Raw genomic sequence first — 27,612 nt, 5'->3', positions numbered from 1 at the left:
AGCACTTCCAAAGCCTGCCCTGAACCTGACACCTGCAAGAGAGATACTGGAGGGAGACACGGTCACCCTGAGCTGCTCTGTTCAGCCATATTCTACTAGCTGGAGATATCTCTGGTACAAAGACAGGCAGGGAGCTCCAGTGTACCAGACTGACAGCAGCAGTGGAACTGGAGCCAGATACACAATCAGTGCTGCTGCTCTGAATCACAGTGGAGAGTACTGGTGTCGAGCTGGACGGGGCAGGAACACGTTTTACTCTGAACACAGCGATCCTATCTGGGTAAATGTAACTGGTGAGTAATACAGAATCTACTTCCTTTTTACTAAAGCTTTGCCCTCAGCAGTAGGGGGTGCTGTTTGGTTCTGCTAGAGGTGATTGGGAGCCTCAATCCTCCAGCATTTCTCTCTCTATTTCTCAATTTTAAATTATATTCCTCTCTATGCCTCTCTGTCTATTAAGAGTTTCCCAACAACTCTACCATGCAATAGCTAAAATCAAAGTGATGTCTGATGTCATATAGAACACCACGACAAAGCATATCTAATATTCACAGTAGATGTTGTCTATTTTAAAAATCATCTCATTGCTGTTTCTTCAACACCAAGAAAAAAAATATCAAGAAAAATATGTATTTAATGATTTGAGAGTGTTTGAATGATTTGCAGATTATCAATGCAGATATATCTAAGAGTTTAGAACCTAGGGAGGGGAGGGGGCAGGATGCTGTGGGATGTTTCAATGACCTGTTTATAGCTTGTTCCTGTCTTGACTGAAACATTTGGTGTTACCTTTAAAGGCAAAACGATAAGGAGCCTCTATACTCTAGCACTGCCTCTGTCTCTCAAAGGAGCCTCTATACTCCAGCGCTGTCTCTGTCTCTCTAAGGAGCCTCTATACTCCAGCACGGCCTCTGTCTCTCCAAGGAGCCTCTATACTCCAGCACTGCCTCTGTCTCTCCAAGGAGCCTCTATACTCCAGCACTGCCTCTGTCTCTCGAAGGAGCAGGGGGCTCTGAGGGAATCCCACTCTATGGAAGATGCTGGTTCTGATTGATTTGAATATCTTGGTCAGACAGCTTCACAATCACTAACCTGTCTTCATGTCATCTTTTCATAGCTCTGTTCTCCAGGGTGACTCTGACAGCCTCTCCAGGAGCCACAGTGAAGGAGGGAGAGGCTCTTAACCTGACCTGTGAGGCAGCAGTGAACAAAACCCCCCGCCCTGAACTCCACTACACCATTGTGAGAGACGGGGAGCCTGTGACTAACAGCACTGACTCTGCACTGTACAGCATAGCCAGCACTGAGAAGAGCCACACTGGGAACTACACGTGTGCTGTGGAGTCACAGGGAGTGAGGAAGAGCAGCCAGGAGCTACACATTGAACTACAAAGTAAGAATAAAATCTATGTATAGGGATCACTGACAGACAGCATAGACAGGCTGGTACTGAACTGCACTGTAATTAATTACCAGCAGTGTGTAATGGAGTTGTTTGTTAAAATATGTTGAAGTTGTTTTTTTTACTGTGTTTTTGTACTCAACCTAGTATCTTATGATTTTTTGGTGATGAATATTATGGATCTAATTGTTTTGCTTTCTGAGTTACAGCAGAGATTTTAGCAGACATTAATAACCTCCTGTTGCTGCAGGACTAGCTGTCTGTTTAATATTAAACGTGCAAGAAACTAAGGCATTGATTTGATCAGCCTGCTCCCTGTCGGGATAAGACACAGTAGGATTTTAGAAGCTGTGCGATCACCCTGGATTGCATCAACCATGTAATTCTTTGGTACTGTTAAATTTAAAAAAAAATAAAAAATATCCAACAGTGGCTTATTTTGAAGGTTGATCAAACCAACCCCAGTCCTCAGAGTGGCTGCTTCTTCATTGCAGCTCTTGAAGCAGCATGATCAGGAGTAACTCATGTACATAACAGTTCCAGTCCCATTGTGCAGAATCAGCCCTATCAGTCAAGGTGTATGGAGCTCACTAGCACACACTGATCCTGTACCTTCCTCCCCCAGCGTCCTGGCACAGCGCTGCTGCTGCTGCTGGCTTCAGTGTCAGCTTCTTTGTGATTCTTCTCATTGTGTTCACTCTGCTTCTCCTCTATCACAAGATCAGAGGTGAGACTCCAGTGTTTTATTACATGTTTCACTTGTCCTGTCACAGCACATACTCTGGCTTCTTCCTGCGCTTTCTCTAGTGAAAAACAACTGCCATAACATTTAGAGAAGCCCATTTTTAAAGATGATGAATTAATACGTACTGTCTCATTTTATATACACAGCTAACTATCCCATAATATTTAGGATGTTTGTGACACTTACAGTACATAAACAAGCTGAAACAGTGTTATTCATTTGCAGGTTTCCCGTGTATCACCGGTGGTAAGAGAAGGTAAGTCAGCACAAGTATGTGTACAGACAGGGTCCTCGTCCACTACAGCACTGACAAGCATTTCTCATGACTCGAGGGTTCAATCCCAGCTTCTCTTCCACCTTCACAAACACTTCTTTATTCTGGTAACGGTGTCCATGACTAGCAGTAGTGTCCTTCGATCCCTCAGCACAAAGCAGACTGGACAGGAAATGACACGTCTAGGTAGAACACAGACACAAGAGAATCAATTGCAGGAGCATCCATTCTAACACACAGTGACGGTTCAAACTAAATGGGTGCTGCTGGTAGCCATGGAGACAGTATTATGGGATTGAGGAAGCTCAAGAATGCAAATGAAATGTGAAGTTAAAGCACTTTCCCAGCTTATAGCACAGAAACAATACAAATCTTCAGCAGTGACTCTCAGCACTACTCAGAGCAATTACAAACATCACACCAATCTAACAGCAAGATAAACTGATACAATGGCATCTCAAACTACTTGCTGTTTAACAATATTGTCAGTATTTTATTTAACTAAGGTTTCTGTCTTTTTTTTATTAATTTCATTTTTCAGTGCTTATTTTTAACTATTTTCGAGTTTTCTGTCAATTGTTTTTTTCAGGGCTTTTGCTTTTTATATACTGTATGAAATGATTTATTTTTTTATTATTTTTCTGTCACAATATGTATAGTAACTTGACATACTTGAACCTTATTTCCTGTGCTGTCTTCCTCAATGAAATCCTTATGGTCACAGGCATATTCTTCTGGGTTTTTTGTGTTAGGCATTTTTTTTACAGTTCGACACAATTTGTAATTCTGTTTTTAATTTCACAAGCGTGTAAGTCATCCCTATCAAAGTGTAATATAGCTTCAAGTCTCGAGGGCAAGAGCAATGATCCGTAATCTTGTGTACAATCCTCCAATAGAAATGTAGGAATTTGCTGCCACTCAGTAGTTGGGGTGGGTTTAAAGTATTCAGAACGAATCAATTCGAGATACAAGTCAGGAAGGAGGGACATTTGTTTGTAGGTTATTTCATATTTTTTTTTACAGGGAAATGGGTCAAGTCAACATGAGTTGAGTAGCCATTCCCAGTGTTGTTCAGGTGTTTACTGGATATACACCAATTTATTTATTTATTGTATCGGATGTTTTATCGATTATCAGTTAAACAAAAATCAGAAGCCCTAAATATAATATAATTTGGTCATACAAAACACTACACTTGTCTTCAGTAGAACATATAGAGATGGGGAGTGTGGAGCTGAAGTGATCAAGCCTGGTGTATCTCACTACTGTCACAGGGAACGCTCGGATCAGAACCAGGACCAAGCAGCAGGGGGAGTAGAGCTCTCCAGCCGAGCACAGCAACCTGGTGAGTTACTGACACACAGAGGAGGTTGTGTGGTCCAGTGGTAAAAGAAAAGGGCTTGTAACCAGGAGGTCCCCAGTTCAAATCCCACCTCAGCCACTGACTCATTGTGTGACTCTGAGCAAGTCACTTAACCTCCTTGTGCTCCGTCTTTCGGGTGAGACGTAGTTGTAAGTGACTCTGCAGCTGATGCATAGTTCACACACCCTAGACTCTGTAAGTCGCCTTGGATAAAGGCGTCTGCTAAATAAACAAATAATAATAATAACCTACACATTACTCACACACAATAGTAACAGTGAAGCTGGGTACCAAAATGAATTTCTAAAATTGCATGAAACCAATCATGAAGATAATGAATCCAATAAATGCTGAAATATAATATTCACATAACTTTTCAATGAAAAATATTCAGACACTTTAAATTTGCATACTGTACATGCCTCTACCGAAACCAGTGTAGAAGGATGAATTAAACCAATTAGTCTCAATTGAATGACTGTTAAGCTATTTAGTGTAATTTTCTTTTAACAATGCATTTTGTTGTTTTATTTTTTTAAATGTCCCTTCAGATTATGAAGAAATATTTTACTGTAGTGTTGACACCAGCAAACAAAATAAGAAACAGAAAGGTAAGAATCACTGTAAATTCTTTTTCTTTTTTTTGACAGTTTAATTTGTTGTAAATACAATACCAGTTACCTGCGTATGCTACTGGATATAATTAAATACATGATTGTGTTTTGTAGTTCAGTCTATAGTGGGCCACGGTATCTCATGCACTTTCTAGAAGCTACATACGAACATTTAACGAAAACCTGTAGTCAAAACAGCGTGTAAATATTAACATACCAGTAGTGCTTACTTTCTGTTTTGTATTCTTTATCGAGATATTTTTTATCATTTTTTCTGAACTGCTATAATCAGACGTTCACCCATCTGCATTTTCTTTTTTTTACATTTTTTAAAGTCTCTTCAGAATTTGAAGAAGTGCTTTACTGTAATATTGACACAAGCAAACATAAGAAAAAGGAAGGTAAGATTTGCTGCAAATGCTCTCCAAATTCCTCAAATTATAATGCTGGTATAAGACTATTGATTGAATGTATTTACTTTGCTATTTGTCATAACATTCTGTTTATTTTACCAGTCAAACCTGCTGAGGCTGACACTGTGTACTCAGCTGTGAAAATAACTGCAGGTAAGAATCTCACACAGCTCTAACAATTGCTATATTCACATAATTATTGTTTTGAGATTCAGATTTTATTAGGGAGCTCCCATAAATCCCTTGTTTAGAAAGATACAGGGTATTAGTGCTGTATATGTTACACTCAGAGTGAGGATTCAATTAATCGCCGACAAAAATAACCATTTCACAATTTGAGCAGTGACAAATTATCAAAGAACAAAAAGAAAAGTTATTTCGGTCTTTAAGCAAATTATTTTGCTTAAATTACAAAATGTAAAATACCAAACAAGAAAAGAACCAAAGAGAAAAGAGACAAGTTTCTTCTGTCTTTGAGTGAAGCGATATAATCAAATTGTGAAATGTGCTTTGAGCAAATGCACAGCTCCTGAACAGATTTTGCGGGATGTTAAAAATGAGCATCAAGTGAAATACAAATGTTTTAGTAAAATTTTTTTTTTTTATGAATGAACATAAAATCAGTAAATTTATATTGATCAGATGCATGATTGATTCATTATTTATCTATGTATATATTCTTTATGCAAGAAGTTAACCCTTTGAGACCGTGGCCTCATTTGCAAGGGGGTCATGGTAAGCAATTTCAGCCAATTTGACTGTAAGTGCATTGCATAGGCTAATCAAGACACATCAGACTCATTTGAATTGTCTGTGTACGTAGGTGATCATCAACATTGAATGGTGTTGACAGGCTGCACCCTGTACAATTACATCATATTTTTGTGGCAAAATAGAAACATGTTAGGGCTCCCGAGTGGCGCATCCAGTAAAGGCGCTCCACGTGAGTGCAGGATGCGCTCTATAGTCTGCAAGTCGCGAGTACGAATCCAGGCTATTCCTTTGCCGATCGAGGACGGGAGCTCCCAGGGGGCGGCGCACAATTGGCTGAGCGTCGCCCGGGGGGAGGGAGGGTTAGGTCGGTCAGGGTGTCCTCGGCTCACCGCGCACCAGCGACCCCTGTAGTCTGGCCGGGTGCCTGCGGGCTTGCCTGTAAGCTGCCCGAGAGCTGCGTTGTCCTCCGACGCTGTAGCTCTTGGGTGGCTGCATGGTGAGTCTGCAGTGTGAATAAAATAATTGGCCATTCCAAATTGGGAGAAAATAACAAAAAATAATTGGCAACGACTAAATTTATACAAAAAAAAAAATAGAAACATGTTATATTCAATCCAGACACGATTATTATTAAACTTCTCTTACATATTTTAGAGACATGAATCATATGCTTGTCAGTTTAACATGCTTTTATTAAACTGTAATTCCAAACATAATATCATGCATTTTAATGGAGGTGTGGAAAACAGAAGCTGAAAATAGCAGAATTTTGTCTTTTGTAGTTTTTAAGATGTTATCGTTTTTGTAAAATAAATGCTGTTTAGCTTATTTGCATAAGTGTCACTAACATCACTGAGATGGGCAGAGAAAACTACAGTCCGGCCTGAGGTTTTCTCTCTCCTGAAACTCAGCGTCCCCTGGCGGGCGTTTTCCCGAAGGTGCTTTTGACAAAGTTGTATATTGGGATTATAAACACCATTATAAATCATGTCTTTAAAGTCACATACACCCAAAAACACTTTGGAAATTGGGCATGCTACACTCAGGCTGCTACGCTGATCATAAAACACTTTGAATGGAGTGTCTAGGTGCAATGCTTCTAGATATGCCTGAAAATGTGTTTTTTCATGCCATATAGAGATGAAAGGGATGGCTGGTGGGCTCTTATTTGATCCCGTATCTCTGCAACCCCTGAGGCAAGGGGGGTCTGTTTAGATATCCAGTGGTCAGCTATCCAGACAGCCTACCCTCTGGCCTCTATGTCAGTGCAGCGCAGAACTGCATGCGTTTTTGTTTATTTAAAGTGACATACACCGACAAGGATTGCTCTGAAATTGGGCATGCTACACTCAGGCTGCTACGCTGATCACAAAACACTTTGAATGGAGCGTCTGGGTGCTACGCATCTAGAGACACAGCCTAAAACTTAAAAATCAATATTAGGGGTGTGTTCAGATTAGGGTTGCCAACTTTCCATTAATTCAATCCCAACATAAAGCTGACAGACTATCACAAAACTAGCAGGCTTGCTACACACTGCAGGCACCGCCTCCTTCTCTGTTTGGCTGCTAGCAACATCTTTACAGCGACTTGCTGAAAATAATTGAATGGCAGCATATATTTATGTATTTTTGATATTGTCCGTTTTGCAGGAAACACCAAAAAGATACAAGGGTTGGAACGGGCCAGAATTAAATAATCAGATATGCCTCACACGCGTTTAACCATCGCTGAAGTCAAAATTTTATAGGGTCGGATATGTGAGTGCTGACTGTAATGGGATTTCCTGTAGGCAGTGACATACACCCAAAAACACTTTCTTAAAGGATTGCTCTAGAACAGAAGCACCTTGCAACTCCATCCAAAGTGTGCTGTTATCAGAATAGCAGTGTGTAAGTGTTTCCAGAGCTTCATAATGATCCCTACATTTAAGGAAAAGAGACGGAAAACTGTATTTTTCATTATATCAAAATAAGATCTATACCAGGCTGTCTGAATATCCTATAAAGCTGGAAATGTGGCACATTGCATCAGGGGGACATGTAGATAATACATCTAGAGGCTCAGGTTTGTGGCTTGTTTGGTTGCCGTGCAGCAGCTATCACGCCTCTAATATTGATTTTTAAGCTAAGTTGCAGGCTCTGAAAGCGTAGCACCTAGGCACTCCATTCAACGTGTTTTGTGATCCTTAGGTGTATGTCGCCTTAAATAAACAAAAACGCATGCAGTTCTGCGCTGCACTGGCATAGAGGCTTGAGGGTAGGCTGTCTGGATAGCTGACCACTGGACATCTAAAGAGACCCCCTTGCCCCAGGAGTTGCAGAATTACGGGGTCTAATAAGAGCCCACCACCTGTCCCTTTCATCTCTATGGCATGAAAAAACACATTTTCACATTTCTAAAAGCGTAGTACCTAGACACTCCGTTCAAAGTGTTTTGTGATCAGAGTAGCAGGGCTTTAGTGTAGCATGGGCTTTAAAAAAAGTATTTTGGGGTCTATGTCACTTTAAAGACATGATTTATAATGGTGTTTATAATCCCAATAAACAACTTTGTCAAAAGCACCTTCGGGAAAACGCCCACCAGGGGACGCTGAGTTTCAGGAGAGAGAAAACCTCAGGCCTGACTGTAGTTTTCTCTGCCCATCTCAGTGACATCAGCAACGCTTATGCAAATATTTATTTTACAAAAACAATAATATCTTAAACTACAAAAGATAAAATTCTGATATCTTCAGCTGTTGTTCTCCACACCTCCATGAAATGTATAATATTATGTTTGGAATTACTATTTAATAAAAAATACACCAGATATTTTTAATAATAACTGACATCAAAAATATAATTCATGTCTCTAAAATATTTAAATAATAATTGTCTCTGGATTGAGTATAACATGTTTCTATAATTATTTTGCCACAAAAATATAATGTAATTGTACAGGGTGCAGCCTGTCTCTCTGTGAACACCATTCAATGTGTTGATGATCACCTACGGACCCCATGTGTGACTCATGGGGGACCACATAGACTGTTCAAATGAGTCTGATGTGTCTTGATTACACCTATGGAATGCACTGATTACAGTCAAATCGGGTGACAATTCAGGAGGCTAGTAACCTCAAACATTAAACTCCAAGCAAGTTTGAAATAACGTTTGTAATGTTCTTGCCTTGTTATTTAGAAAATACAGTTTTAGAGGAAAAAAACAAACTAACACAATTAAAAATGTATTTTATTCATATGATAAGAATACTGTACACACAGTATTTAAACTGCTAAATCAAAAGTCAATCCACCAAAGAAAGAAAGGTATGCTTATCAAACGTTTAATAGTCTCATAAATCAAAGGAAGTGGTGAAGTACCACTTTTTAGAAAAGAGGTTTTGCAGACCCTGATCAGCACCAGTCAGTAACCTGTAGAATAAAGACGGAGACTGCTTTTTGACAACAAGAAAACCTTCTAAATTATTTTATTTTAGATGATGACAGCTTTGGTAAATTCTTCAGTCGGCAGTGTCGGTTTCACGTTTATCAATTAGCTTCTCTACACCACTAATCATCAAACAGTCGTACCTTTTAAGTCTACAATATTGCACTTCATCTTTATGAGCTACAAGAGCCTCTTTCAAATCAGCTGTTTGTCAGATTGTTCCTTAGTCAAGAGAAAACACTTGCCACTCCACTTTTCAACCAGTGCTGATATAATGTTATCAAAATTGTTTTTCATTACTGCAAGTCCTGACCATGTTTAACTGGGCGCCGCAATTTTGAAACTACCCACATTTAATTGCTATTCGCAGATTGAGCAGCATCTTCAAAATCTGCTCAGGAGCTGTGAATTTGCTCAAAGCACATTACGCAATTTCATTATATCGCTTTACTCAAAGACCGAAGAAGCTGTCTCCTTTTCTGATTCATTCTTTGCTTGTTTTTTCATTTTCCATTAAGCAATTTGATAAAATTAATTCATTTTGTTCTTTGATAAATTTTAAAAGTGAAAGTATTTTTTTCAAACTTTTTTTTCAGTTGTAAGCACAACTCTCTTTCACTTTCCTGTAGCCATTTTGCATTAGCGCTGTACACGTGAGTGACGTTGCTGAAGAGCTTGACCATGGCAGATAAACGGTTAGGGTGGATATGTGAGGGGTGATTACTGTATTCAGAATAACATTGTGTAAAACTTGAATCCACGAAAGCAAGGGAATGCCACAGCAAACATAACTAAGCTGAATCCAGGACATGCTTTAACATTGATACTGACACATTGTGAAATCATTATACACTGTGGCCAGGGATATTCAACCTCCACAGTGGAACATCTTATACAGCTTTAACTGCAGACACTCCATCAAAAACTATAAAACACTCAAGCAGGCTGGGAATGACCTCATCAGTGTTATAACAAGCACCTGGAAATCACTGTACTTCTTTTATGAATGTAACTCTCTTTCACTCAATAGCCGGTCTGTATCCCCCCAGCAGCTAACAGCCCTGAGGTATTGTAATCTAAACTGTAAGCACTGCTGGAGATTATCTAGAACCCCTCCTCTCTGTGTCTCCTCCCTCTATCAATAAGGGTGCATTTCACAGGCAAACCCACAGCAGATAATGCAGAGTCCATGTATGCCACAGTCCTCCCAAAGAAGAAAAGGAAGGTAAACTTTACGTCATTGACTTTTTCATCCCTCCCTCCCAGTCCCTCTTCTCTAAGCACCAGGGACAGTCTCCCTCCCTCACTCCCAGTCCCTAAACTAACCATAGAGCCAATCTCCCTGCCTCTAGGTCCTTTAGCTCTAACCACTAGAGCCAGCCTCCCTCCCCCTCAGTTCCTCATCACCCTGCTTGCTTGAGTGTGTGGAGAGCTGACTGATTCCTTGTCTCTTTCTCTCACCCTGCAGTAAATGAAGGGGGTCCCCAGGAGTGAGAGCCAGTCTGAATCCAGAGACACTGAGAAGGGGAGCGTGTCGAACTGAAGGAGACAGACTGACAGAGAGCGAATGAATCCTAGTCAACAATCTCCCTTCTGACCTGTGAAGGCGCTGTATAACTGGAGCAGAGTGCCCCGTGATGGATAGTTTGGCAGTTCATTCCAGGGTCAGTCAGAAGCCGGCCATCCAGGAAGGGGGCGGGGCCACGATACCAGAAGTCATTGCCTTAATGCGGATGGCGTTGTGTCAGTTTCGGATTGGAGGATACGTGATTGGCTGTGCCATCGGAAGAGGGCGTGACTAAGGGTATTTAGGGGAAGTGGCCCAGTGAACTGTTCCTTAGGTTGTTTACTGAAAGTACCCGTGGGAAAATGGATGTAATTAATATCATGTTATCGTGTTTTGTTTGTTTGTCAGTCTAACTGTTTCTGTTTGTTCTTGATAGACGGCTAACACAATCGCTTAAGCCAGCACCCAACCATGACTTCACTGCACTCGTGTTCACTAATAAATTGTATTTCACCACTTGCACTTCAGCACTCACTTTGGACTTGTGATCGTGTTTGTGTTCTGTGTGTGTTTATACTGGGTTTATTATGTGCACTACTTACCACACAGACCCATTCTTTCAGAATGAACTGGAGAGCCTGGGATTCAGCTCCACCTGCCCCTGAACTGGAAATGAATCTCACTCATCATGCTGTGAGGATTTAGGACAGGGTCATTCTACTGAGAAGGGACACATTGAAAATATATCCAAGCTTTTTTTTTCTACACACTTATATGTGTGACATGAACCCTAACACAGTAAACAAAGCTACCAATAACATACAATAATAAAATTTGAGTTATAATTGACATTACTGTACCAATGTCAGTGAGTACAGTATAAGATACAGAAGTGAATGGTTGGTTTAAAAGAAACTAAAACTAAGAATATGTTCCTGGGTGGGGCAGCAGTGAGTCCTTCATCTAACTAGAATGGCCTCTAAGCTCTTGCACCAGTGTAGACACAAACTGAAACAGTCTTGTGCATTTTTGTTTTATTTCAAGTGGTGCAAACTCTGCACTGGAGTAAAGTTGTTGTTTTAGTTGAATTCATTTTAAGCAATTGATCTGCTTTGCTGAGTAACTCCAAACTGCCCATCTTCAGTGCAATGATATTGAAGTACAATTTCTATCATTGTGTGAATGGTTAGATTGCTGTATGTGCAATTATTATGACAGCCTCACAATAGCAGAGCTATATACTGTAAATATACTGTAAAACATGAAAGGTTTGCAAACAAAAGCAATTCATCTAATTGTGCATTAATTAGAAATCTGTAAAACATACATACTGCAAACGTATAGTTTATACAGTCTAGGTATACTTCATGCACACAAACATGTTGTTGTAAATATTTCTAGAGTGGATCATGTGCAATATGAAGTTGCCTCAGCCTTTTCCTGTTGGACAGTAACAGAGCGGGTGCTTTTCAACATTAGCTGTTTATTCCTTTAGGGTAACATCTGGATTGTTTGCTTTTATTTCTTTAGTTTGTTGTCATTAGATTGGTGATACAGTAAATCCTGAGGCAGGCTTAGCAATTTAGAGAGGGTTTCATTGAAATGAACTGTGAGTTACTGTACGTTTTCATGAACAAACCCAAGGAAGACATTTACAAATACACAATTGCTACAGAGGAAGTGGTATGTGTATGTGTGTGTGTGATGCAAGTTTGATAATATTGGTATCATGAAATGAGGAAATTGAAATATGAAATATACTTTTACTCTGTATCATGGAATTCCTTTGCTAGTGTCTCATGATGTAAGCCCTGGAGTGTGGGCTCAGTCTTCTCTGCTGCCTGCTTGTATGGGATTCCCTCTCTATCCTGGAATTCCTTTGCTAGTGTATCATGATGTAAGCCCTGGAGTGTGGGCTCAGTCTTCTCTGCTGCCTGCTTGTATGGGATTCCCTCTGTATCATGGAATTCCTTTGCTAGTGTATCATGATGTAAGCCCTGGAGTGTGGGCTCAGTCTTCTCTGCTGCCTGCTTGTATGGGATTCCCTCTCTATCCTGGAATTCCTTTGCTAGTGTATCATGATGTAAGCCCTGGAGTGTGGGCTCAGTCTTCTCTGCTGCCTGCTTGTATGGGATTCCCTCTGTATCATGGAATTCCTTTGCTAGTGTCTCATGATGTAAGCCCTGGAGTGTGGGCTCAGTCTTCTCTGCTGCCTGCTTGTATGGGATTCCCTCTCTATCCTGGAATTCCTTTGCTAGTGTATCATGATGTAAGCCCTGGAGTGTGGGCTCAGTCTTCTCTGCTGCCTGCTTGTATGGGATTCCCTCTCTATCCTGGAATTCCTTTGCTAGTGTATCATGATGTAAGCCCTGGAGTGTGGGCTCAGTCTTCTCTGCTGCCTGCTTGTATGGGATTCCCTCTGTATCATGGAATTCCTTTGCTAGTGTATCATGATGTAAGCGTATATCATTTGTAAGTCATTACATATCCATGCCCAAAAAGCAAAGCACGTCCCACTGTTCCCTCTTAATTATCCAATCACCGAGGGACAGCACCCTATGAGCTCTCACCCCACCCCACTTTTAGCTCAGTGTTTTTCCACCTTGCTTAGGTAACCTAATTTGAGTTTACTGTACCTTAAATACTGGTTGTAACTGATTTGCTAAATTGGCTTGTAGGCCCCTGTCAAAACAGCTGACACCCTTATTACTTAGAATGGTGTTGTTTGCAAGTTCTTATCTTCTTCACAGCCCTGTGTGTGCAAGCGACACAATACAGACATTTCACTTCACTTTAATTTTAGTCTTTGTGCATCTGTGGTCCAGTGGTTAAAGAAATGGGCTTGTAACCAGGAGGTCCCCAGTTCAAATCCCACCTCAGCCACTGACTCATTGTGTGACCCTGAGCAAGTCACTTAACCTCCTTGTGCTCCGTCTTTCGGGTGAGACGTAGTTGTAAGTGACTCTGCAGCTGATGCATAGTTCACACACCCTAGTCTCTGCAAGTCGCCTTGGATAAAGGTGTCTGCTAAATAAACAAATAATAATAATTATCCACAGAGCAGGTGCAATATAAGCATCTTAAAATGAAAAGGTCTCTCAACAGTGTTTGTTATAGTGTGTAATGGTAAAGCTTTTGCTGAAATGTTTGTCTAGCTGAAGAGCCATGTTTACAAAGCTTTCACTTAAGTTTTTAACTCATGAGATGAAGTTCTGCATGTAAGAAAGATTTCTACTGTACTGTTAAAGAACCCCACTGAAGTATTGAATTCATCATCTAAAGCTGTGCGAGTTCAAGCTTTCTGAATCCTCTAAGTTGCAGCATCTCTTGTCCAAGGATGTCCTGCCCCATTCACAGGGATTGAAGATTAACATCTCCTCTAAATAATAATCTAAAGTGTCAGTTTAGTGTCTTGCCACCACTTCCTGTGCACCCTGCTGTGTGCTCATCCTCCAGCACTTCCTCTCACTCAACCGCAGCCCCTGAAGCCCTCCTTCACTGGATTCAATGCTGTGCAGCAGCTCAGTGGCCTCTACTGCTCTGCAGACAGGAAGGGGCTCGCTCTCATGTTCTCATTTTAAAATGACAGCTTCCTAACTGCTAGAAAACATATTTTCTACCCACCCTCTCCTGCTTTTTAAACGAATTGATTAACAGATATAATTCTTTAAACATGTATTATTATTATTTTATTTCTTAGCAGACGCCCTTATCCAGGGCGACTTACAATTGTTACAAGATATCACATTATTTTTACATACAATTACCCATTTATACAGTTGGGTTTTTACTGGAGCAATCTAGGTAAAGTACCTTGCTCAAGGGTACAGCAGCAGTGTCCCCCCACCACCTGGGATTGAACCCACGACCCTCCGGTCATGAGTCCAGAGCCCTGACCACTACTCCACACTGCTGCATTGCATTGATCAATGAGGATGATCTTATAAGTCCTCTGTGAATTGGTACAGCCTTACTAATAAACTGCATAGTCTGGAGACTAAATAAAAATACATTTATATTGACTTTTTAGAAATCTATAAAAAAGATATATGTTTTAACTATAGAATTCTACAGACTAGAAATATGTAAACAAAATAATAATTTAAATCTATTATTTCATATTGCCACTAAATAATTGTATTTAGAATTATATTCTGATACATTAGATCATATGAGTAGTCTACAGTACATAAGACAGCTTTACATACATTCATATACAAAGCTTACAAGCTAGTTTGTGCTTTGTGGGTCCTATTGACAAATGACTCAATACAAGTGTATTATAAGTATATTATATTTCAATAGACTTCTACTGAACAATATACAAATAATATAGTTTTATACAGAATCATTAACATTCCCATAGTTTTATACTCTATAGAAACTGTCTAAATGTGTGTGTGTGTTTGTGTATGTGCTTGTGCATGTGCGTTTTTCTTAATTCTATTTACCAGTACAGTTTTTTTTCTACCTGTATTTATAAAAGGTTTATAAGAAAATGAGAGGAGGCCATTCAGCCCATCAGTGCTCCTCCAGTTCCTACTAGCTGGTTGATTCCAATATTTTATCAGGTCTTAAAGGATCCTGATGATTCAGCACCAACAACATAGCAAGGAAACCCACTCCATACCCTCAGCACTCTCTGTGTAGAGAAGTGTTTCAATCCACTCAACATGGCAAGGAAACCCATTCCATACCCTCAGCACTCTCTGTAGAGAAGTGTTTCAATCCACTCAACATGACAAGGAAACCCATTCCATACCCTCAGCACTCTCTGTGTAGAGAAGTGTTTCAATCCACTCAACATGGCAAGGAAACCCATTCCATACCCTCAGCACTCTCTGTAGAGAAGTGTTTCAATCCACTCAACATGACAAGGAAACCCATTCCATACCCTCAGCACTCTCTGTGTAGAGAAGTGTTTCAATCCACTCAACATAGCAAGGAAACCCACTCCATACCCTCAGCACTCTCTGTAGAGAAGTGTTTCAATCCACTCAACATGACAAGGAAACCCATTCCATACCCTCAGCACTCTCTGTGTAGAGAAGTGTTTCAATCCACTCAACATGGCAAGGAAACCCATTCCATACCCTCAGCACTCTCTGTGCAGAGAAGTGTTTCAATCCACTCAACATGACAAGGAAACCCATTCCATACCCTCAGCACTCTCTGTGTAGAGAAGTGTTTCAATCCACTCAACATGGCAAGGAAACCCATTCCATACCCTCAGCACTCTCTGTGCAGAGAAGTGTTTCAATCCACTCAACATGACAAGGAAACCCATTCCATACCCTCAGCACTCTCTGTGTAGAGAAGTGTTTCAATCCACTCATTTGAACAGTGGTTTCACCATACCAGTTATGAGTAAAGTGCTTTTTTGTTTTCTACAGCCAGTTGGTTAATAGAAGTTAGCAGAGATAGGTTTGTGGTCATTTAGTGAAGAGGCAGAGTGGGAGGAACCTGTATGTTTAAAGGTTTAAAGATCTTTCACCTCTGAAAGTGTCTCCAGACAGAATGCAGGCTTGTGAACTCGCCTTACTGATATGTAAGTATTATTGCTGGGTGCTTTATTAAATATTCTGCTGATTATCCATCTGGTTTGGGGACAGTTAAAGTGAAAGTTTCCAGGTTTTAAGACTCGATCGTACGTCCAAATATTTATTTTGAGGTGGTGTCTTGTGGTAATTTCATGGTAAATGCAGAGTATGCAAGCTATGTAAGAGAAATGGAGTATTGTAAAACATACTATATGCATGGTAAAGCAGGGAAGCACGTGGTAAATCACAGGGAAGTGTGCACCAAAATGCTCCTGGTAGTTTCATGATAAGTGTGGAACAAGCTAGTCAATGTATGATAAATCAAATGGGAAGTATGGTACATAAATGGTATAAAATGTAAAAGAACTGCCAAACATGGAAGCGAGCTAAAGAAGTCAAAAATGTATGTACAAGGATTGTAAGTTTACTAAAATGATTGCCACCTTCAGTCAATTATAGGAACCTGAAAACTTTAAATAGTGGTACAGAAAGCCCTCTCACAATAATTTATACTGATGCTGCTGCGGCCCTTTGAACTTATCTAAACTGTAGCTAGCTCACTGATGTTTCCTGTTGAAAAAAAGTGTTAAAGCAGGCTAATGCTGGGCTTATTCATGGCAAGCATTGCTTTCTTTCTTTCTTTCTTTCTTTCTTTCTTTCGTTTAATTTTTTTATTGAATTTCTGTTATGGTATAACAATAACAATCAGTAACAGATGAAAAACAAGCTCATCTCAAGAAAAACAAATAAAAGACAAAGAAGATAAAAAGGAGAAAGAGAAGGAAGAGAGAGAGCCACACTTTTCAATGATATGAGATTGTAGGATTATGGGATTGGAGTCAGCCTGAGTTGGTTGACATACAGCAGAAAAGGTGGCCATGCCTTGAAGAATTTATCTGGATCCCCTCAGAGTGTATTAGATTTTTTCCAGTTTCAGAAAACATGGAAGATCCCTAACCCAATGTACATAAGAGCTTGTTTCCAGACCATCAAAATCACGCCAGGGTGTCAGATTGTAACTTTGCAGAGAAAGCAGCACTGAGCACAACGCTAAAGAGAGCTGTAAGTGGGGAAGGTTCAATGGGTACGTTAAGAACTTTAGAGAGTGTCTGTGGCAATGTGGGTAACTGAGTGCAGGTGATGGCAATACAGCATTGCAGAAGAAACAGACGGGCAACGATATTCAGATGCAAGGGTGTTTATTGAATTAACAATGTCCAGAGACTGACGGCAAACACCTGTAAATAATAATGTTGTGAAGTGATACAGCGGCGTGTATCACTTCAGTTATAATCCCCCGGGTTTGACCCGCAACCAAAAGTGAGTGAATTAGTGCTCATGGCACAAACGCCAGTTCTCTGTGAAGCAAAGGGAAGTGCTGGTGTCCGGGTTTGATGCTGGCCTTCGGCTACAGCTCTGGGTCGTGTTAGTAGTCTAAATAACAAACAAACCGTTTTTATTAGACAAACAAACACAACACTCACGTTTCTCGTATCACATTGTCTCCTTCTAGGTTGTTCTAACCATTTACAAAGGAACAGATTACTTTCACTATGACCCCTATTTATACCCGACCCCTAGCTTAACGAGTGCATCCGCTCCTCCAATCCACAGATGCCATGCCGTTTCTTGTCCGGGTCATTGAGTTCAGGTACCGTAGCTCCACCCTTTTTCTAGATGGCCAACTTCCACCTAACCCTGAAAATAAATTGCCATGCCATTTAGTCTAGGGTACTCCTGTTCCCTTTACACAGCGCCCTCACAGGTTAGGAGGGAGATCTAACACCAAGAATCATTCGATCTCTGTCACAGTGTCTCAAAAACAAATGACCAGAACGAAGCCAGCCTGGGACAGGTTCAGTACATATGCATGTGAGGCAGGGTCTTGTTTGCACCTGTCACAGGTTGCGTCCAAATCTTAGTAGATTTTAGACGATGTACAATTCTGAATTGCCAGACATGGCCTAATACATACATTGATGAGGAGTGTATTCTACTGAGCATGGACTGTCACACTTCATCCAGAAACTCAAGGCCTATATTCTGCTCCCATGCAGTTTTTATTAATGATAGGGGTGGTCAATGCAAAGACAGAATAATGCTGAGCATTTGATATGACGCCTCTACAACCAGGATTGAAATGAAGCAAAGGATCAATATGGGATTCAGGAGGGAGCTGAGGGAAAAGTAGCAGTCTTATTCTGTACAAAGTCACAAATCTGAAGGTAACAAAGTAAATTATTTTGCAGTAGCTCAGATGTTTGAGACAGTTTTTCCATATATGCCTTCAATATATAGGTCTTTGAGACAACTAACCCCAGTGATTGCAGGTCTCCTGTGTTTTATGGCTTTCTGAAAGCTGAATGTGAAATCTGACTAAAATACTTTTTGTTGCTAGGTTTATAACATTGATTGCCATCATAAAACCCTCTGCTGTGTGAATTTTTTATAGTAGTAGACACCAGGTTTTTTTTTTTTTTACTAATAGCAGCTGCTTTTTTGTACAATAAGAATAATCAGTGTTAAAATCGTTCTCTAAGGTTTATAGTATTGAAAAGCATAAGTTGAGATAGTTCCTATATGCTGTGTAAAAGGGGAACTGGGGATGTATTTGTGATCATACAATATTATACTAACCATGTTTCCTGTACTGTAAGTTGATTGCAAATCAATGTTTAAATCTTAATGAAAGTCTGTACGTTAGAAAGGGTTAAACTGTTTTCAGTGTTGAACACCATGTGGTTAGAGCATGCTGTAGAATGTACTAGCTGAGGAGGTGGGCAGTGGTGTGAAAACCATGTTTAGCGTGGGAGGGAGGAAGCACTGCAGGCTGGGTCCAGTCTTGTGGTCTGCTATCTTTTAATCTATTGTTTTTCACAGGTCTGTGTCAATGCTTGTCATTTCAAATGAAATGTTACAATTTCCGAGTACTGCTAGAAAATGTTCCTACTCTATTTATTGATTTCGTTTTTTCATGAAAATAGAGCTTATGTTTTCATGTACCACTTGACACACCTCTATTGCAAAAGAACAGAATCATTTCACCCTTATGGATCACAATGAATAAACTAATAGATAATTGTGCAGCCAGTGTAACAGGCTGTGTTGTGTGATGCTCTGCCATTATGAATTCTGACCCCTGCTGGTGAGATGAGGTCAAAAGCTCTATAAGCACACATGCAGAGGAGCCTGGCTCTTTTGCATAGGGGTTAAGATGCTCACCTACGGTGTGTGTTGTCAGCAGTGTGTGCCGAGCCTTCTCCCTGTTACACTTATCACACCCATTATTGAATTGAACTCACAACTCAAGTCTGCTTTCTTCTGAAATCAGTATGAATATTGTATGTATCAAAAAAGGTCTGACTGGTTCTGAACACAATTCAATTATTATTATTATTATTATTATTATTATTTATTTCTTAGCAGACGCCCTTATCCAGGGCGACTTACAATCGTAAGCAAATACATTTCAAGTATCACAGTACAAGTAATAATACAATTAAGAGCAAGATAAATACAATGACTTTGGTTCAAGCAAGTACAAGTGTGACAAAATACAATTCAATTATACAGCAGATAACAGTGTCAGTGATAGTTACATTAGGATATGATTAAATACAAAATACTACAGATTAAACACTTGGCAGATTACAGTACTCTGAAGTACAGGATTAAATGCAGTAAAATAGGGGGCAGATAAGAGCAAGTAAAGCGCATTTAAGGAAGGGTGATAGTGTCCCAGGGGAAAAACAGAGGAGTTCTACAGGTGCTGTTTGAAGAGGTGAGTCTTGAGGAGGCGCCAGAATGTGGTCAGGGACTGGGCAGTCCTGACATCTGTAGGAAGGTCATTTCACCACTGCGGGGCGAGGGTGGAGAAGGAGCGGGCTCTGGAGGCAGGGGAGCGTAGAGGAGGTAGAGCCAGTCTTCTAGTGGAGGCGGAGCGGAGAGGTCGAGTGGGGGTGTAGGGAGAGCTGATGAGCACGGTATGATAATGGTAAGAGCATTGTAAACAGCAACATGACTGTGGTGCTTTTAAAAGGGTCTAGTCCCTGACTGTCTCTCTTGTGTTTTTCAGTGCTGACTGTAGTGAGCTGCTCCAGACAGAGTGAAGGTAAGATAACGGTTTACAATGTGAACACAGTTTAAAAAACAGGATTTACAAAGTATGGGGGAAAAGCATGACGCTCGTTTGAGAACTGAACGTCTGTGTCTGGAAAATAGTCTGTGGCAATGTCACAGGTCCTAAAATTATTAGCAACAATAAGTAGGGTTAGCATCTAAAGGATCCCACTGTAACCATACTCCTGCCCCTGGAACCGCACACACAGGAGGAGAGGTGAATTAAACAATGAATAATTTATTTTCTTCAGCCAATACCACAATAAAACAATATTACGACTTGACCCAGCCTCCTCCCACAACTAATCAAATCAAGTGCATAATATAAAGTAATATACTTATTACTCAGAGTATTATATAAATAAATGATATTATAGTATCCAATTCCAAATGTAGTTACTTGGGGATACTATTATCAAGTTCAAGAATATTGGTAAGCAATACAAGATTATCCAGTACAGAAATACAGGTAAGTAATATAAGATTATCCAATGCAAAAATCCCAATAAACGTCTAATCCTATCAGTGCTTAAATACATATAAACCAAAAATATCTATTTAATACATATAAACACACACACACATGTTTTAGCTCAAAAGAGCCAGCTGTCCAACGTTTCGATATGTTGTATGTTGTACATATCTTTCTCAAGGGAGAATGTGTTTGAATCAAAACATTGGAGGTATTTATAGGTGTTTGACAAGTACTTGTTATTGTTTATATTCAAATCCATGATTTATTCTTACATGATGTAATGGTGTTCTATATATTGTGACATCATTTTTTACTTTAACGTTGTGAAAATATAATTGAATATTTTTGTAAGCAGCTTAGCAAGACGATTGTCTCCGTGTATCGTGCACGGTTGCAGCACTAGGGTCTAGTTAGGAGTTGCACTGCAGGCTGTGTGAAAGAGGAAAAACGCTGTCTCACTGAGGGTTGGGATTTTAGAAAAATGTATTCGATTTTAAAAAACTTTTTTTTTAAAGACAGTTATGGCGGCTCCATGACTGGCTATTTAGAGCTTGCAGTCACTCCATGTGATATTTCTTTAGCATAGTGTAGCTCGCACAGTGCTGCTTTTTCAATCCCACAATCACAATTATTTATATTTATTAAAAAGGCAGCATTTCTCTGCTTTGCCTACGCTCGTCTGCAGATAAGCCTTTCATAGAGTCTGTTGATGGCGATGTACCCAATGGTTCAGTCTCCGACTGCTCCAACGGAATCGTCCCCAAAACCAAATCCACAGGTCATCGGGCATGCCTGCCAAACATCACAAAGAAAGGGTTTAAACCAGTCCCACTATGCACTGTATTATTACAGGCATGGGTGATCGCTGGTAATTTCTCAGCCCAATTGTGCTGATCCTCCTTCAGAGCCCCTAACAGTGCCATCAAGGTCTGGTTTAATCGCTCACACACTCCATTCCCCTGACGATTATACACAACCACTGCAGCTGCTGTATCTGACCAGGGCCAGTACTGCTGTCGAGGACAAAGAGGAGATCAGCCACTCTACTCACAGCTCAGTGATAAAGTAATATTAACTGTGTCTGGTGAGTTTATTAAGACTGCAAGCAATATCATTTGTATATTAATCTATACTGAGTGATAGAACACTGTTGGGGACAGAATGTGTGGATGCCTTTTAAGAACAGTAATCTTCCCACTTAACCATTTCTATATTATTAAAAACAGTTTAACAGGATTAACGCTGCTACAGTAAGTTGGAGAAATTGCTGCCTGTTTGGAAATTTGAACACAATTTTGTGACCATAGGCCTTTACTTTCTATGTTTGTGTTCAAGTCCATAATCATATTTAGGGAGATTCCTCATTAATTGCTTTCACTCAAAACACACAAGTAGAGCCTGGAATGGGTCAAACTGGTACACAATCAGTGGAGCTCAGTATAACCACAGTGGAGTGTACTGGTGTGAGTCTGCATCAGGACAGGAGCGCAGTAATGCTGTCAGCCTAACTGTGTCATGTAAGTCATTTACATTATAGATACTATTCTGACAATCTTTGGACAATCCTCAACTCTGATTGGCTGAGACGGTATTGTAAGCTACTGATTGGCTTGCTGATTTGAGTAAAGCTGTCTCTGGATCTCCAGTCAGTTTGAATTGATGCTGCTCACATTGCTGTTTTCAAGTAACAAATGGTGGGCATATTTGCATATTTAAATAGCTTTAAAATGACTGAATAGCAAACCTAGGACTAGCCTCCCCCATCCCCCTGAACTCTTTCTGTCTTTTCAGATCAATGGGTGATCCTGCAGACTCCCCTCCAGCCTGTGTTTGAGGGAGACACTCTGACACTGAGGTGTCGTTTCCGATATAATTCTCATGTTACCAAAGTTGTCTTTTATAAAGATAATAAAGAGATACAGTCCCAGGCTGACACAGAGCTGAGTGTGGATTATGTTTCAAAGAGTGATGAGGGGTCCTACAAGTGCACAGCCTGGAGGTTGTACTCCCCTTACTCTGGTGACTCTGCAGAGGTGCGGGTGACAGTAAGAGGTAGGTTCATTCTAACAGAGAGAGTCCTCACCCCCTTCTCTGTCTGTAATGTCTCACAGATACATTCACACTGGAGTCTATTCCAGCTGTGTTAATCTTCTCAACACAACTCAGGTGCTGAAGTAACGGGTTCTTGCAAAGTTTTCTGATATGAAAGCTCTTCCTGGTCTGAGTGACTCTCATACTCTGAGTAGACTAGAAGCTGTAATAAAGCAGAAAGAGGCCAGACCAAAGATACACTGAATGCTTGTCAGTGCTTATGATCAAGCCCTATTTTCTCCAAATGTATTTCTGAGTCAGAGGGGACCCCCGGCCACACACTCTATTCTTTAGCAGCTTCTGCTCTTTATCTTCCTCAAAACTGAAACTGGGCTATATTTCCAGCTCCCTATTCTATCATTCCCCTTCCAGGTTCTTCAGCGCAAGAGCCTATTCCTCCTACATGACTGCCGCTCCGCCAAGCCAATCTATCTCTTGTGGTTTCTGGTTCCCGAGGCTGCAGAACAGCCTGCCTTCGAAGCCGCTCTCTCTCCTCTGGCGAAGAAGGCTCCCATCGGTTGGGAACCTCTTTCCTTTCTTATCCCATCTTATCCCCTGAGGCCACTCCTCAAACTACCTCTCCAATTAACAATCGTTCACTTTAGCCTCGGTTCTCGCCCTGTGAAATAGGATACATACCTGTTTAATCTCAGAGCTGCTGTTACATTAACTGTGATGGAAATTAAGTGTAGATGCCCGAGGGATGAAAGTATCTTAACTCTAAAATGCTTGTTATTACTAAGATAGGGGTACAGAATTACCCAGGACCAAAGAATAAATATAAACATCTCATATGGGCTGCTTTAAGAGGACATGATTCTATTCATTTGTTGGTCCTGGAGATTTATGTCCTCTTATCTTTCACACTATCTTTGTGTCAGAACAGAACAGTTACTGATTGGAGCTGCACTGAGAACAATAATACTTCAAACCAGTGAAAGGAAGGAATAGTAGAATATAAACTTGAAGAATGGACGAATTTGTAGACGTGAAGTCATTTATAGTCTTTTTAAATAATTAACTTATCACATAAGTTTTCACTTAGTAAGTCAGGAGATTTAAGCAATCTGTAGATGAGTTTAAGTAATTCCTAGTAATGGATGTTGTAATTACTTTTTAATAACAAGTTTATTAAAAGTAATTCTAGTAGATTCATGTAATTTGTAGTAATTATTCAAATTTTCTAGTATTTTTTTTTTTTAATGCAAGTATACACATGTATTTGTGTTACCCAAAGCCACTCAGGAATAAAGGAAACGTGAGTCTGTATATGTCATCGTCTGTATTTCAGAGGGACGACCAAAGCCAGCACTGTCCCGGGAGGGGAGAGGAGGAGAAATATTTGAATTAGACACAGTCACTCTGAGCTGCTCTGTTCAGGCATATTCTAGTGGCTGGAGCTATCTCTGGTACAAAGACAGGCAGGGAGCTCCAGTGTACCAGACTAACAGCAGCAGTGGAACTGGAGCCGGATACACAATCAGTGCTGCTGCTCTGTCCCACAGTGGAGAGTACTGGTGTCGAGCTGGACGGGGCAGGAACACGTTTTACTCTGAATACAGCGATCCCATCTGGGTAAATGTAACTGGTGAGTAATACAGAATCTCCTTCCTTTTTACTAAATCATTAATTTAATGATTTGAGAGTAGGACTTAGACTCATGACTAACACTGTTGTCAGTGAGTACTCAACTCATTATGCTTCATAGCAGTGTTTCAATGAGTTGGGGATTTCCAATGAAGACTTGAACTCATGACTAGCACTATCAGAGTTAGGGTAACTCGCTACTTAAGTAACGCGTTACTGTAATAATAGTACTTTTGTCAATAACGAGGCATTGTAACGAGTTAGATTTTTAATGGGAGTGATAATATTACAGTTATTTTCCGCAAAAAAAGAAACTAGTTTGTCTCATTACCTTTTCTCTGTTGTACATTAGTGGTCTTTTCTTTTTTTAACCCTGACGCATCAGACTGCTCTATGATGCGATCTTTCTTCTGGGATGTCTCATGGCAATAATAGGCCGTGGGGCAAACAAATCAGTCTTTGTGTTTGAATAAGGCGAGGCACTAGGGACAAAAAAGTGAGTATCCCTGCATGCCAATTTTGATGATGCACTTTAAAAACATCATACAGGAAATGCATCTCCACCACACATTTTGAAGTTTATTTGTTTGTTTGTTTGTTTGTTTGTTTGTTTCCTTGCTCACACAGTGGTGGCCACATTTATTGCATCACCCCATCATTCGCACGTTTAGTGCTTTCTCACCATATAGTTTGTTATTCTATAGACCTTTTTTTGTTTTTGCTGTTGTTATTGTTGATTTGCTATTCGTGGTTTTATTAAATTCCAACATTTGTATGATTTTCTCTTCATACTGCAAAATTATTGAAAGTCAGGAAATATACAGTACATTATGTTTATATGTTAAAAATGAAATGCATTCATACTACAAATATTTAAAAAAAAACCTGTTTGACTCTGTTCATAAATTAATTACCAGATGTGTAGTTAAAAAGTAAATAATGGGTCACAGCAACTGTTTCGCAGAACAAGACAAGAGAAAGAAATATAATGAGTAATATAATGTGCTACTTTTTTATTTAGTAAGGACATTATATTACTTTTCTCTGAAGAAGCGAATAACGAGTAATACATTTTTTCAGTAACATGCCCAACTATTGTACACTATTGTAAGTGAGTACTCAACTCATTATGCTTCATATTATTATTTGTTTATTTAGCAGACGCCTTTATCCAAGGCGACTTACAGAGACTAGGGTGTGTGAACTATGCATCAGCTGCAGAGTCACTTACAACTACGTCTCACCCGAAAGACGGAGCACAAGGAGGTTAAGTGACTTGCTCAGGGTCACACAGTGAGTCAGTGGCTGGGCTGGGATTTGAACCAGTGTTTGAATGACTTGCAGATTATCAATGAAGACATAGCTAAGTGTTTTAGAACCTAGGGAGGGGAGGGGGGCAGGATGCTGCAGGCTGTTATAATGACCTGTTTATAACTTGTTCCTGTCTTGACTGAAACATTTGGTGTTACCTTTGCAGGCAAAACGATAAGGAGCCTCTATACTCCAGCACTGCCTCTGTCTCTCTAAGGAGCCTCTATACTCCAGCACTGCCTCTGTCTCTCTAAGGAGCCTCTATACTCCAGCACTGCCTCTGTCTCTCTAAGGAGCCTCTATACTCCAGCACTGCCTCTGTCTCTCTAAGGAGCCTCTATACTCCAGCACTGCCTCTGTCTCTCTAAGGAGCAGGGGGCTCTGAGGGAATCCCACTCTATGGAAGATGCTGGTTCTGATTGGTTTGAATATCTTGGTCAGACAGCTTCACAATCACTAACCTGTCTTCATGTCATCTTTTCGTAGCTCTGTTCTCCAGGGTGACTCTGACAGCATCTCCAGGAGCCACAGTGAAGGAGGGAGAGGCTCTTAACCTGACCTGTGAGGCAGCAGTGAACAAAACCCCCCGCCCTCAACTCCACTACACCATTGTGAGAGACGGGGAGCCTGTGACTAACAGCACTGACTCTGCACTGTACAGCATAGCCAGCACTGAGAAGAGCCACACTGGGAGCTACACGTGTGCTGTGGAGTCACAGGGAGTGAAGAAGAGCAGCCAGGAGCTACACATTGAAGTGCAAAGTAAGATTACAAACACCTCCTAAATGACTGTCCTTGATGATTGAAAGTGATCTCACAGTAAAATAGGTCACTTTGTGATCCCATTATATTCCCATTCCCTGAAGAAACAGAATAAACAGACCACAGAATTACCAGCAATTACAACACAATGGATTGGGAACAAATCCTGCACAGTACAGACACTGTTTTTATACTTGGCAAATTCAGTGGTGTATTGTGGTGGGTGCCCCTACCCCTGTGCGTGTTTTGTGTTTTATGTTGTGTGATATGTGTGATATTGTTGGTGTGTATATACAGTTGTAGTCAAAAGTTTACATACCCCAATGGAAATTTCTAGAAAACAAATAATTAAAGGAAAAATCTTTTGTAGCAAAAGTTTTGCTTTTGTGGATGAGGAAAAAAAATTACAAGATGTGTTGGAAAGTCCAGTTGCCTTTAAACCAAGTTTTGAAGCGGAGGGTTTTAGGTGATTGGCTAATTTATCTTTTGGTATGCTATGGAATCCATTTTACCATGTATTGGAACTAAATTTCAGTCCCATAGAAGGATATTACCACCTCCATGCTTGACAGTAGGTATGGTGTTCTTTTCCTTGTAAGCCTCACCAGACTTTCTCCAAACGTAACGACTATCAGCGTAACAAAATAGCTTGATTTTTGTGTCATCACTCCACAAAACCTTTGACCAGAACTCATATCCATCATTCAAATGCTGTTTTGCAAACTTTAAGAAATCGTCCTTGTGACGTTTTCCTAAGTGTGGCTTTTTCCTTGGCCTGCGACCATTGAGACCTTCATCATGCAATACTCCACCTATGGTTGAAATGGAAACCCCAGTCCCACTTGCAATTCACTTTGAATATCTTTGGCAGTAAATCTCGGACTGTTATTAACCTTTCTCACAATCCTTCTACATGTTCTTGGTGAAAGAATCTTCTTTCTTCCAGACCGAGGGAGCGTTGTGACAGTACCATGAGTCTTCTTGATAATAGAAACAGTAGTTGAAACTGTGATACTCAAATGCTTGGAAATCTTCTTGTATCCTTCTCCAGCTTTATGACAAATACTTTTCTGCCTAAGGTCTTCAGATAGCTCTTTACTTTTTTCCACATTGCCTTATTGGTAATGACAGCAATCATCCTATACCTAACACTTTTATACTATCTAAGAATGTTCACCTACAATACAGCATTTTCTAGACTTTTATAGAATTAGATTCTGCATTATCAAATTGAAATTTCTAGTACCTTGTAGACAATGCTATC

The 27,612-nt window shown here is 40.2% G+C and overlaps 1 protein-coding gene and 1 long non-coding RNA gene across 2 annotated transcripts in view; both read left to right on the top strand.

Moving 5' to 3' along the window:
• Positions 1-10,997, top strand: part of LOC131725075 (Fc receptor-like protein 2) — a 33,599-nt gene extending 22,602 nt beyond the window's left edge. Inside the window, exons 9-18 of the mRNA XM_059018581.1 lie at positions 3-293; positions 1,118-1,393; positions 2,028-2,129; positions 2,373-2,403; positions 3,627-3,766; positions 4,336-4,395; positions 4,734-4,799; positions 4,914-4,964; positions 10,117-10,181; positions 10,425-10,997. Of these exons, the coding sequence (XP_058874564.1) occupies positions 3-293; positions 1,118-1,393; positions 2,028-2,129; positions 2,373-2,403; positions 3,627-3,766; positions 4,336-4,395; positions 4,734-4,799; positions 4,914-4,964; positions 10,117-10,181; positions 10,425-10,427 (1,085 nt within the window). The 3' untranslated portion in view covers positions 10,428-10,997. The remainder of the gene's footprint in view (positions 1-2; positions 294-1,117; positions 1,394-2,027; positions 2,130-2,372; positions 2,404-3,626; positions 3,767-4,335; positions 4,396-4,733; positions 4,800-4,913; positions 4,965-10,116; positions 10,182-10,424) is intronic.
• A 10,926-nt stretch (positions 10,998-21,923) lies between these two features.
• On the top strand, positions 21,924-26,507 carry LOC131725064 (uncharacterized). Its single transcript, XR_009320415.1, has 3 exons — positions 21,924-22,649; positions 23,980-24,276; positions 25,753-26,507. It is a non-coding gene; the product is annotated as an uncharacterized LOC131725064 (long non-coding RNA).
• Positions 26,508-27,612: the final 1,105 nt, after the last annotated feature.

This window comes from Acipenser ruthenus, chromosome 60, assembly GCF_902713425.1.
Source record: "Acipenser ruthenus chromosome 60, fAciRut3.2 maternal haplotype, whole genome shotgun sequence".
Taxonomy (NCBI): domain Eukaryota; kingdom Metazoa; phylum Chordata; class Actinopteri; order Acipenseriformes; family Acipenseridae; genus Acipenser; species Acipenser ruthenus.
The sequence above is the reverse complement of the archived record's forward strand: the minus strand, read 5'-3'. Positions and strand labels throughout refer to the sequence as shown.